This window comes from Calonectris borealis, chromosome 26 (assembly GCF_964195595.1).
Source record: "Calonectris borealis chromosome 26, bCalBor7.hap1.2, whole genome shotgun sequence".
Taxonomy (NCBI): Eukaryota; Metazoa; Chordata; class Aves; order Procellariiformes; family Procellariidae; genus Calonectris; species Calonectris borealis.
The window spans coordinates 8326815-8339936 of NC_134337.1; the positions used below are offsets into that span (position 1 = coordinate 8326815).

At 40.7% G+C, this 13122-nt stretch overlaps 1 protein-coding gene across 7 annotated transcripts in view; it reads right to left on the reverse strand.

The window, feature by feature from the left end:
• Positions 1-12994, reverse strand: part of TRIM33 (tripartite motif containing 33) — a 39849-nt gene extending 26855 nt beyond the window's left edge. For 2 of the 7 annotated variants that reach the window (XM_075174324.1, XM_075174322.1), the window contains exons 1-3: positions 12472-12992; positions 1315-1433; positions 1070-1217 (exon numbers count right to left, since the gene is read on the reverse strand). In XM_075174324.1, coding sequence (XP_075030425.1) covers positions 1070-1217; positions 1315-1433; positions 12472-12919 — 715 coding nt within the window. In that variant the 5' untranslated portion in view covers positions 12920-12992. Of the gene's footprint in view, positions 1-1069; positions 1218-1314; positions 1434-5179; positions 5322-12471 lie in introns of all 7 variants that reach the window. The other 5 variants (XM_075174328.1, XM_075174325.1, XM_075174323.1 and 2 more) reach the window with 5 other exon arrangements.
• Between the last annotated feature and the right edge of the window lie 128 nt (positions 12995-13122).

The following is a 13122-nucleotide window of genomic DNA, read 5'->3' on the forward strand; positions in this document are numbered from 1 at the left end:
TAATACCCATTAGGACATACAGAGAAACCTCTCCAAAAATGAAGTTTATTTGATAGAGCAAGTGAAATAACATCGTTGTCTAAAGGACTAAGCTCCATAGCAAACTTTTGAACTATTAATATGATTTTGACAAGAGTTGGCTGAAAGCAAAGCAGTGTTACTCCTTTGAAATGGCGCAACGAAACAATCATGAAGATCTTCATTTATTTTAAATGTAGAGAGAGAGCAAAATGTCAAAATCTTTCTTGCTCAATATGATCAGTGCTCATATACATCCAGATTGTGTAGAACCTATGGGTCTTTAAATCAGAACTTTTATTCCATTTACAAATAGAATCCTATAAGTTAAAATCCAGTTACCTTTTACTTGTTTTGAGAATGTTTTCCACATTACCTCAGTAGGTTACAAATGATATACAGTCAAATGATAGCTTAAGAATAAACTTCTAATAAAGCTGCATGTCTAAACAAACTGTACACATACTTCGCACGTTAAATTTTGCTAACTGAGAGAGATATTAAACCTAAAATAAATTCAAATTCCACATTTACTCAGCACAACAGTAACACCATATTGAATATGACTATAAACTTATCTGTATATAATTCTCTACTGGGAGAACTATAATTGCTCCTTATAATCAAGTACAGCAAAAGGAATAATTTAATTTCCTTGGCCAATGGATAAGATTACCAATTGTCAGTGCTCTCCAGATTTCAAACCCTCCATTTAGTTATTCTACTAAATAAAAGGATTATTAAGAATGGATCTAAATCCTTTCCAAAGACTGCAGTCTTATTCTGGTTCTTCTGTACTTGAGATTTTTCACATTGGACCAACTGCTCAAAGTATTAGCAAATAATCTGTTTTAGCTTAAAATTTAGTTTTTCCTCTATTTTTAGAGCTACCAATTTTGCACTGGTAGCTTTTTACTAAACTTTTCCCAAATTTTTGGGGAAAGCCATACAGCTGGTTGTTACCTAAATAATCTTCCCACTCTCTTTTTACATGTGCCAGAGAGAAAACGTTTTTACTACAGGCAGGACTACATGATAACCAAACACTCACCTGAAGATACATCCTCTTTTTTTCTGATCATGTGATCTTTAGTAAATTTTACTCGCTGATGAGCTTCTATGCAAGTTTTGCACAACCATTCCCCACACTCTACACAAAATCCAACAGCACTAGCATTATCTTCACAGCTTGTACACACCTGCAAAGGGAAACAGTCAGTTACCATCATTTTCCTGGAAAGCATTAACATATACAGAAACAGCATGTGAATTCCAGCAAGCAGGAAAGTGCCATACCTGTTCTGACTTCTCATCGGAGCTGCTTGGTGTTTCTGACGTGTCTTTTACAAAGTAGTTATCCACCAGATCTATCTGCCTGCATTCTTGGCGGCATATCGGACATCTGATTACACCAACTGCAAAACAGAAAAAGTTTCCCAGTTTTAAGAAAAAGAACGTGAAAACCCACATGCCCAGAATCAAAAGATGACAAGAATGAACACAAAATCCTCAAACTGCTCATTTCACTCGGGTAAATGAACAGATTCCACAGTTGACATTACCCTTAAAAACCAACCGTTACATATGTATAACAGGTTTCCCCAAAAAAACCACCCCAACAATAACAAAACACAAACAAAAAAAACCCCACAAACCACACATCCCCATCTTCAGAAAAGGTTGCCTTACCTGGAATGAAGTTGTAATAATTTCTACATCATACTCAGTTTTTCCTACTGATTTCTTCCCGAAAAAATACATATTTTTACCGAAGTCACTTGTTCTCCTCAAGCAAATATCATCTTTTTTTTTTCCTTTCATTTTAGTTTGTTAAACTCAAGACACCTGTTAATTACTTTTTGTAACTGTCTATTGTCCAGTCTGTCTCGAGACAAGCATTAAGAGAGGTATGCCTGGATAGTCAGGTGTGACTTTAGTGATGTTCATGAAAATGTCAAAGTAGTAGTGTGTCACAATATTCTCCCAGATACAACAGAAGATGTTTTCTAACATAACCTATGTCCCTGAGGTCAGGGAGGCAGATGCAGTAATACGAACTATCTGAAGATTGCAGGGTTTTTTCAAATAGCATTCTGCGGGCAAGGTTAATACTGAAAAGCACATGAGTTGATAGCAAAAAATCCTCTCATGCCAACTACACCTGCCTTTCTGCAGCACACACAACACTTGTAAATGTATACACACATAGTTTTAACACTGGGTATCAATTAGACTAGTTCCTTTCCAGTATCCTGCTTTATTATCCTCTGCAATTGCTAAATTAGAGTTTTAAGTCCTCAGTGGAGCTGCCAAGAAGTTACTACATGAATCAAACTGACATTTAAAGATGTTCTATGAACAACCTGCTTTAAAGGTTTGAAAACTTATTTACCACTAAGATAGTGGTTAACGCATTCTTCCCAGAAGAGTCATCTAGTCTTAAATCAAGTTCCTATACAATTTTATTGTGAATATCATTTTCAAGGAGAGGCTTTCAAAGCGATTGGGTTTTTATACACTGGGATACCTGAAACAACTTTGAAAAGTAAGTGTAATTAAATGATGCTCAACTCCTTTGTGGATATTCAGTTAGAGCAGTAGGACTTACTTCAAGGGAGATTAATTACATTAGTAGTAAATTAGCATTAATTTTTTCAAGTGCTAAAATTAACGATGGCTTCAGAACACAGAAGATTCACTGCAGAGCAATAACAATAATTCAACTAAAAATTCCCCGTCTTATCAAACCAAACATGCTTCAAGAGCAGGATGTAAAAAAAAAACAGTATTTCAGTATCTACATGTACAAAAGCTTTCATATACACAATGAAGCCTCCCCCACATGCAGAGCCTTGAGATTTTCTTACTACTGGAAGACAAAATTCTTTATGGAATACTATATGAAAGCCATCTACCAGATGATGTGTATATACTTACAGAACAGAAATTTCAAACGTTTACCATTAAAACTATTCCATCCAAAACAGACCACAGCTAAATCTGATTTTTAGCGCTGTCTTGGGTTAATCACACAAAATATTGCAGAAAAAAAAAATAGTAATAGAATAATATGTATAATCTTTACACAACGCAAGGTCAAATTCCACAGATGCAAACTGCTTCCTGTAAGACAGGTTTGGTTTTGTTTTTAAACTAGACAAATCACTGAAAGCTTGAATAAAATCAAGCCTTTTGATGTCAAAAGAGCGATACAACTGCCAGTCCATGGGCCGCATTCTGACCACGGGTAATTCCACCTTGCCCATTGCTTCTGACCAAGAGGACACAGGCAACAGGTAGTCCACAAATACTGCTCTCACAGTCAAGCCCCCACTTTTTGCACCTCCATATTCAAATACACTTTGCACACAAGGTGCCATCAGTGTTCTGCACATATCTCAATAGATCACAACCCTAAGACCAGGCCTTGCAATTCTCATTCAGCATATTACACTTCATTTTCACATCTCAATGGCCGTTATTTCCAACAGTAGCTTTCCAATATTATATGAGCCACTATACATCTCATACTCACTCATGTCCCAGTCTTTTAATCTAATATAAAACAAATTAATGCAGCATCATTTGTACTAGAAACCAAACTGCATTACTGAAAAGACACAGATGTGGCTGATTGTGAGGGGAGAGGGAAAAGTAGAGAAAAATCACATTGAAATAGCATTTACATAGAAGAAAAACTGAAAGAAATCCTTACCTGAAAAAACTTCAGATAATTTGCAAGCTAACAAAGTTTATGGTAAAAATTTAATGAGAATGTATTTTAGGACCAACTAAGGCTCAAATGTTTATATAACCTACTAGAAAAACAAGGTTTCATTGCCAGTTTCAGGCCAAAAAATTTCTTACATAAAAAAATTAAAATTAAGTAAAAATATCATCCTAGTTATAGTCCAGCAGAATTTATTACATTACTTTTCTGCATCAATTTAAATTAGAAGCTTAATACTTTTAAAAGAAAAAAAAATCAAACCACAAGACAAACGCATTAGCCCTACTATACACATTTCCACTGTAACTCTGCTTTCAAAAAAGGCATGTAACTACTTCCAAGGAATGTATCAGATAGCACACAGCAAAATCTACTGTTAAAAGATCAATCTTTTTTCCTAAATCATAGTTGAATTAGAATTAGACACATTCATAGAAATTATGAAGGTCAGACTGGTTTATGACCTCCCCCCAATCCTAATTATTATCATAAAGACTTCCTACATTCTCAAAGATGGCTTCATATTATTTTGAAGCCATAAATCTATACTCCAGAGGTTAACAGCAGCACTAAAGCGAAGAGTTGAGAATCAGGAAGTTTCTTTCAGACTTCACATTTCAAATCCCATATAGCTCAGTTTCACCTAACCATAAAACAGAAATGCTTCTTCCCTGCCAAAAATATTAGAAGAAATAGTAAGTATTGACCGCATCACGTGAAACTCTGCACTGAGGGTCTAAAACATTTTGAACAGCAGTTCCTTTCTGACTTACAGAACACTATCATCAAAATACTGTCATCAGCATTAACTACAGGAACACAGTTATACTTCAGGTGCCAAAAAAAAAAAGCACCCCATGAATTTCACCAGCCATCCACAGATGCTCCTGTGAATATTGATACTTTCATGAAGAAATCCAAGAACAATCAGTCTTTGGACCTAAAAGGCCACGGAAAACGATGAACTATTTTACAAGAGCTGCAGACAACAGGAGCGGGCTTCGAAGCTTCTTACTTTGCAATTAAGGAGACTGACATCACTGGTTTTTCTACTTGTTTATATCACAAACCTCACAATGGTGTATAAGACCTGTAACAACCACGAGCATAAACACTTATTACCTCTCTTCCACAGTACTTGAAATACACAGCTATATGTACCAAATTTTCCCTTCCGTGCCATTTCCAGTAGCACTGTGGTGAAATGAATTACATCCTGTTCCCAATTAATTGTGCAGTTCAGATCAGATTGTACTTTTTGTCACGCGCTTCTCTGGCCATTATGCAGAACAGCAAAAATATTTTCAATCATACATGTTTACTGTCCCCCATCTGCTGCTACATAAAACATGTAGCCTAAACTGAGCTTTGTTTCTGTCCTATTGCCCTACCTAAGGCTGATTTAAGTGAGAAGCAGGAATAATTTCTTACCTGGAAATTTGGTTTGAGAGTCACCAATCCAGCAGGTAGGAAAAGCCTGCCTTGCATTGTCAACCCCACTCAAAGGGAGATAGGTTTCACTTGCCATCTTCTCACATCATGAGCCATTCCTCCCTACCAGAGTTTCCAAAGCCTGCAACAGAGGGAGAAAAGAAACTCCCAGATTCCTTGCGACACACTCCTAAGGAGTCTCCTGACACAGTCAGAAAGAGCAATTCGCCCGAAACACTTCTCCGAGCTGAAGAAAACCACAAAGGGGAACTGACAGAAGCGCATCCCTGCAAGAACATAGTCAGGGATGGACCTGTAGGAACTACAGCAGGAATCAGCCCTGGGGAGCTGCCTGAGCCGCTCCGCACCCCAGCTCTCCCCAGCATGCCGGCGGGACTCGAGGCAGAGCCCGCAGCGGATGGAAACAAGAACACCAGCCACATCCCGAGAATGGTCACTGCCCTGGGAAGAGCTGCCCCTGCTCTGCACGGGAGCCCAGATCTCTGCAAAGTAGGCTGTGGATCACAACTGCGAAACCAAGGAAAAGTCGTACCACAAGAACATTTTGGTACGGCTCCAGCTCTCTTGGCAACTTCTGCCGAGGTTACCACCTACACTCCTTATCACGAAGCAGAACACAGAATACCTCAGGTGAAGAGTTTTGTCAGAGCAAAGAGAGGCAAGCAGCACAGATTTTACTAGGCAACATGTGTTGAACTGTTAGTTATACAACTGCTAGAAGTCACATCTTCCTTACCTTGCACATTAGACATTCTTATTTGTCAGTCAAAGACTTTATTAAGAACACTAATGAGAGTAGTATCTATGTAATCCTTTTAACTGCTTATGATTTAGATAAGGCACACTAAACTAGACCACAGACATCAAAGGATGTCAGAAAGCACAAAACTGAAGTAAATTGAGGAGAAAAAGTAATTTTGTTTTCAGAAGAACAGAAAGACTGCTAAAAAATCTGCAACATAATCCAGCAGCAAATGACAATGGAAGATTTCAAAGACTTCAAATAGAAGACGTTTTTAATCTACCATTCCCAACTAACACCTAGAGCTGCAACAGAAGTGTTTTTCTTAATTGTAACTCTGAACTATGAGAATATCTCTCATACATTTACGTTTAAAATTTCCCAAGGGTAACAACATTTCTCTGATGGCTATTTGCATGCATATCAAAACAGGCAATTTTTTCAGCAGGTTAATATAACTATGAAAGCCTTCATCTTGAACTAGTTTCAACAAGAAATTTATTCAAAACCTGCTTAGAATTCATTTCTCCAGTCTGACATCTTAATCCTGACAACACTAAAATACTCTTCCAAATTTTAAAAATGCTTGAGAGCTACAGAGAGGGGGAAAGGCTTGATTCTCTATACTTCCAGTCATGTAGGATCAAACCAGAGAAATCGTCTCCAGAGAAAGCTTATGTCAAGTCTTCGGCTACTATACCACTCCAGCTTGATATTAAGGAATTCAGACTCTTGGCACTTTTAACATAACTTGAAATCAACTGATCTGCCCCCAGTACATCTTTGCTAGGCAAGACACATTCTGCCCAGTAAGACAGTATGTGTTCAACTCATACCTACTACTTTTGCACAAGAAGAAAAACCTGGAATTTTCTGAATCTTATTCTTTGCTCCCTACCCACACTTCTAGAAATCTTCCTCTGGAATTTTACCAGATGTTTCAGAGATCATCTGTAGAAGAGCAAGGCTTCCTGAGCCAGTAAGGATTAACCTGTTTCTTAGCCAAATGCACATACTACCATCCCCTCGATCTGGTTTTCTAGTTTTTGTTTACAAATGCTAGAGAAAAGCTGGCTGGGAGCCTCCAGCACCATAGCCCTGAGGTTAAAGAAAGGGGAAGTGAGGAGGAAGGAAGGGGAACACTGTTACAACTGGCCATGGAAACCTACCTACTCGCTACAAACACCACACTAGCTAAAGCAAAATAGTTAGAAGTTCCATACTAAAGGATCCGTACATTCACTTGTTGAAATGAACACGTCACAGCCTAACCAAACACTGCTTAAACCTTACAGAGAACAAAAAGCAATAATGGAAAGTAAAATCAGTGAAGTTCGAATTCCAAGACAGCCTTTCGCACCAAAATAAAGGGTATTGGTGAGGGTGAGATGATCGATCTGAATGGAGGAGGGCATGGCATGCACACAACAGACGTGATCAAGGGATAAGACACTACAAAAAGCACTTTGTACTTCAGTAGCACCGTTCACAACTGGATGCCCTCCATCACTGGGCTAAGGTAGGGAGTCCTTCCAGTAGTTCAAAATTATAAATTCAAAGTATCTCTCAAAGTTTATTCAAATATTGAACCGAAACACTTGCATTCCTAAAAATCCCTATTTACATACTAAAATTCATATTTTCATAAGATCCAACTCCTTTAACATAAGCTCTGGTCTGTAATACAACAAAATCTTGATCAGTTCTTTAGTTGCTTCATGACATTCAAGAGTACTAAAACCCTAAAACACAAGTATAAAAATGACTTTGACCTCCCTTTAATACCCTAAAATACAATGTTTAAAGTACCTTCTGGACAAGAAGTTTAACAGGAGTCAACAGTACGCCCTTCAGCAAAAACAGCCAATGCATCCCGGGCTACATTAGCAGGTACAGCCAGCAGGTCCAGGGCAGCGATCCTTCCCCCTGTTCCGCACTCTGGGAGACCACAGCTGGATACTGGCCCCAGGCCGGGACTCCCCAGTACTGACAAACTGGGGCAAGCCCAGCGGTGGCAACCAAGATGATCAGGGCTGGAACACACAAGGCGTGAGGAGAGGCTGCACCTCTCAGACCGCTCAGCCAGCACCGGGGGACCTCACCACTGCCTGCAGCCACCTGAGGGGGCAGGGGGGCAGAGCCAGGCTCTGCCCAGAGGTGCACAGTAAAAGGACAATTATTAACACATACAAGCAGGAAGAAGGCGAAACTTGCTTCAACACAATATATATTTCACCTATTTACAACAAGGATGGCCAAACGCTGCCGCAGAGGCTCAGAGAAGTTGTGAAGTTGCCATCACAGTAGATAGTCATCACACAACTGGACAAGGCCCTAAAGAACCTCCTCTAACCAGACCTGCTCTGAGCAAGAGGTCGAGCTACACATATCTGCAAGTCCCTGCCAAAATACGCAATGCCATGCTCCTTCAAGAACATTCATTTTAAGAAATAGCTTAGATTTTCTGTTGATACTTACGAGACATCAGTTAGCACTAGCCTAAAACTCTACCACATCATCCACTGACAATCAAGTCATCAAACTTCTACAATCCTAATTACTGTTCAGTGAACAGCGTTATTTTAGACATCTGGTTTTAAGCACACGTTTGTTTTGGGTTGAAATGCGTCAGGCTGATTCCCAACACAAAAGTACTAAGTGAATATAAGAATATTCAAAATCCTTTCAGATGTTTACATTGTTATAATGGTGATAAAGCTTCACAGTTCAGGAAATATTTGCAAGCACTCATGCAATCTAATAGCTCAAACTTGGCAGGTATGCAGTCCTCTAAGGAATGAATCTCTGACAGGTTTCATTTATTGGTTGAGAAAACTAATAGTAGTTACTCCACGTGCATAATATTTACTTCTCTCAGAAATGTAAGAGTCCAAATACATTTCTGCATAGCCATACATCAAAACCCCTGTTCTAGTTCCAGTGATTAGACCTTGAAATAAACCCTCACAGGTCAAGTGAGTGACACAATCAGACTGAAATCTATCAGAATATAAATACATTTAAAAAAGAAATTAACTGCTTTCAAGGCCCACTCCTAACTCAGCTTTTTTTTTTTTTTTTGGACAAACAATCCTTGCTTATATCACAACTGTCATGCATTAAACGGACAACAGGTTATATTTAACAAGGAAAACCAATTTATAGCAGTCACAGATATCAATTCTTATAAAAACAACACGTCTAGAATGTTCTCAGACAAAAACATTATTTTAAAATACACCATTAATTTAGACTGAAATTTAAGTTTCAGATTAAGATTTTCAGTAAGTCCAGAATATGAACTGAACATTTTTCAGGACTCAGCCTTTGCTGGGCTCCAGCATATATTCACGACCCTCACTCATCAACACAGAAGAAAGCTAAAGAATCAAGAGGTTCAGGTGTTGTGTACTGACATTCGCTGAAACTAAGATGGCCTGCATTTACATAGCTTAAGCAATCTGTCTGATGCAGGAATTTTCAGCTTTCTAGATTGAAAATACAGTAACTACTATCGAACTCAGTTTAAGTGATATGTCACATTCTCATAGACATCATACCATTTTTAAGTCCCCCGTCCAAAGCAAATTAAAAACAGTGACTGCATAATTTAATGTGTGATTAATACATAGTTTCTAAATACACAAACACTGAGTATGGGAGTTGAATTCATCGTATCAAAATAATTTATGATACTATATATTATAGAACTCAGTAGTAAATGTATTGTTCCTCAAATTACACATACATGCACATTAACCAATCATGTATGTATCCCTTAGGCTCTCTGAAAGCATCTTGCAGCTCTTTTTTAGTTTTTCAGCCTAACGAAGATTGTGACATTTACAAGGAGCTGGGAGAGCCACACATTCTCACTGTTGAGATAATCTTCTTAAGAGAGATTGTAAATATCTCGGTGAGGCAGTGAAACCTCAAAACAACCTATCTTCCCAGGAGCAGAAGCAGCAGTGGGTGCATAAAAAGTTGTTTTGCAGTATCTGTAACCGTCTGAAATCCCTAACTTAGTAATAAACATTTTTCAGAATACTGTGATACAAATTAAAGAAGGCATTTTCTTGTAACCTATTTAATCTGAAAAGAAGAGTCCAGCTGGACAGCTGAAACACCAGGCATTAAGAAATCATCTACCCACCAAATAAAATGCACATTCCAATGACCTATTAAGTCATTAAACTGAATATAAGATGCTACTTTTTATGTTAAATAAATTACAAATACATATTTTAAATACATAAAGCCAAAAACGTCTAATTTTTTTCCCAACATAAGTGTAAACAACAGCAAAAAAAATTCTTTCACCAGTGCAATAGGTATGAACTTCTTTATAATGCAGCAAACCACAACTTTAGGTAATTGTTTTAAACTTTAGCCAGTGTTTCTCAAACTTTCAGGAATAGAGACCATTCTTCTGTCTTTATTTGCAGTGTCTCTCAAGGGAGTGGCAACAGGGTAGAAGAAGAGATGCTGATATAGACCATGAACTACTGCCTTCAAGCATCCTCACTGTTTTCTCTCCGAGAGCAGCAGCATGTTTTCATCAGGAAAGGATACTGTCACTCAGAGAACCACTCTATAGGTACCGACCTCGCACTCAACTCCTGGTAAGTAGCTTCCACAGTTACTACCCAATAAATACACGTATTTACTATTTTAAGTACTGACAATCCTTAGAGAGCAAAATCTGAAACTAATTAAGAAAGCAACCAGGAAAATATCAGAAGAAAAACCCAGTTCTTTTCCATAGCACTTGTAATTCTCTTATCTAGGTGTAGAGACACTGAAAAATAGCAAAAGGCAAATTTAAATGCATATAAAATAGCACAGCATATAATCCAGCAGTGAGAGTCTGCAGGTATAGCTATGGGTACCACTTCCCATGAATTCTTCCTTCATGAAAAAACACCTGCTCATAGTTAAGGAGACTAGAGAAGCAGCAGAAGTGGAAGTAACACTTCATGACTATCAAAACCCATGCCAACATGGAAGGAACCTGCATGGCTAAGCAATGTGGTACTTCGCTGTATGTTGAGAATGTCCATTTTATACATGATTTACTTGTAAGCATTTCATGTGCCATTCAACTGATTCCATTTACAATGTGCAGAGAGCACTGTCCACAAAACTGCATCTTCTGGTTGGTCAATGCCTCGGTCTTAACTGACCTGCTGGGCTAATACATTTGTTCATGCAGACTTATGTACCTCTACAGATGGATCATACACATCTTTACCAGTATACTCTCCTGGACCTTACATGCACATCTGCTCACATCATCTAAAAGTTTTTGACGCAGCAATCCAAAGATGATTCTTAGTTCACCAAAGCACACAATCAAGTATTCTTAAAATGTGTATAACAAGAAGTGATATTCCAATTTATATATGCTTTAGAAGCTACGCTTCATGTTGTTCCCACACTTGTATCCTAACAGACATAGCGGGATTCAGATAATCCCGCTAATTGCTAGTAAAATAACCCTAGCTTTCCAAGTTCTGTATCTTTCACTAGCATATATAATGCAAAATGTAGAATCTGGAATTTAACAAAAAGAATCACAAGACGAATTGACTGCTTTTGTTACTGCATTTATGAACTATATTTAATGCATCATCTTTTTAAAACTGGTGGACTTTCTAAGACCATATCCTAGATGAAGCGCTTCTGAACAGTTTGGATGAAAGAACCACTACCAAGCCAGGTTAACTCCTTCAGTATGCAACACAGGAAAGGCTTGAGTCCTTGCTAAAACCAGAAAGATGTCACCAAACAAGGTCTCTTTGACCATAGGGCCCAGTTAAGACCTGCAAAACCACTTACCAGGGCCCTAGTTTGGTCTGTAGACCACAGCATGTGAGTCACTCCATTAAAAGCTCCAGAAGCTTTTCAATTCCATCCCTGAACATATGAAATAAAAAAATAAAATTCAACCTGTGATTTCAATAAAAACACCTGGAAGGAGCAGTCTACACTTGTTCCATGGCACATAAGTTATGTATGCGTAGAGTACACATGCACAGCAAGCCAACTGCAATGCTTTAACTCGGACCACAGGAAACACATATCTGAAAGCACGTGTACTACACGTTCCATTCCAATGTAATACTATAACAACAATAAATTAGATTTCACTTAGACAAATTTTTTTTCGAGTGCTGTAGAACTGAACAGTTGAACACCTCCTCACAGACACGCCTCTACTGTAGCACCCCCGAAAGCCAAAACAAAACGCACAACTGGAATTCCAAGAACTTCCAAGCTTCAGCCGTCGCTTGAGAACACGAAGCTGCTGACGGGCGCTGCAAGGCAGACCCCGGAGGATTAGGGCAACAGAAACACCGGCGGTCACGTACGCAACCTCGCCGGGCGCAGCTATCAAACGAGGCCGAGAAAAACTACGGGTTCAAACCCAGAGAAACCCAAGCCGAACGCTCGCTCGGTGCCAGAAACGCGAACCAGCGAGCAACGCGGAGAAGCCCAGCGGGGAGAAGCCCGGCCGCCCCCCGCTCACCTTGCTGGATGTCGCCGTTGGCGCCGCCGGGCACGGGCACGCTGAGCTGTCGCTCGGGCTCGGGCAGGCAGCGCCGGCAGAAGGAGTGCAGGCAGGGCAGCAGCTTGGGCTCGGCCTCGCGCCGGCTCTGCAGGCTCTGCGCGCAAACGGCGCAGGTGTCCAGCAGCGAGAAGGGCCCCGGCGCCGCCGGCGTCAGTGGGGGCACCGGGCTGGGGCCCGGCCCTGGAACGACACCGGGCCCCGCCGCCGCCTCGGCCTCGGCCTCCCCGAGTCCGCGCTCCGCCACCGCTGCGCCTGGGCTCTCCCGCTCCTCGGGCGGCGCGGCGGCGGGCGCGGGCGGCGCGGCGCCGGAGGGGGAGGCGGCCGTGGGCTCCAGGCCGCCGCCGCCGCCTGGCCCAGCCTCGGCAGCCCCCTCCCCGCCGCCGCCGCCTCCTTTGTTTTCCGCCATGTTTCCTCCTTTGAACCCAACTCCCCGCTCCGCGCACGCACGGCGTCACCACGCGCCGTGCGCGCGCCCAGCAGGGAGGCGGGCCCCAGGCTCGCGCAGGCGCACTTGATAGGGCCCGAGAGGCCGTGCGCAGGGGCGCGTGCTCCGTCGTTAAGGGGACGTCCGGAACGACGAGTCGTGACGTACCGCCGGCCAGGGCGGGG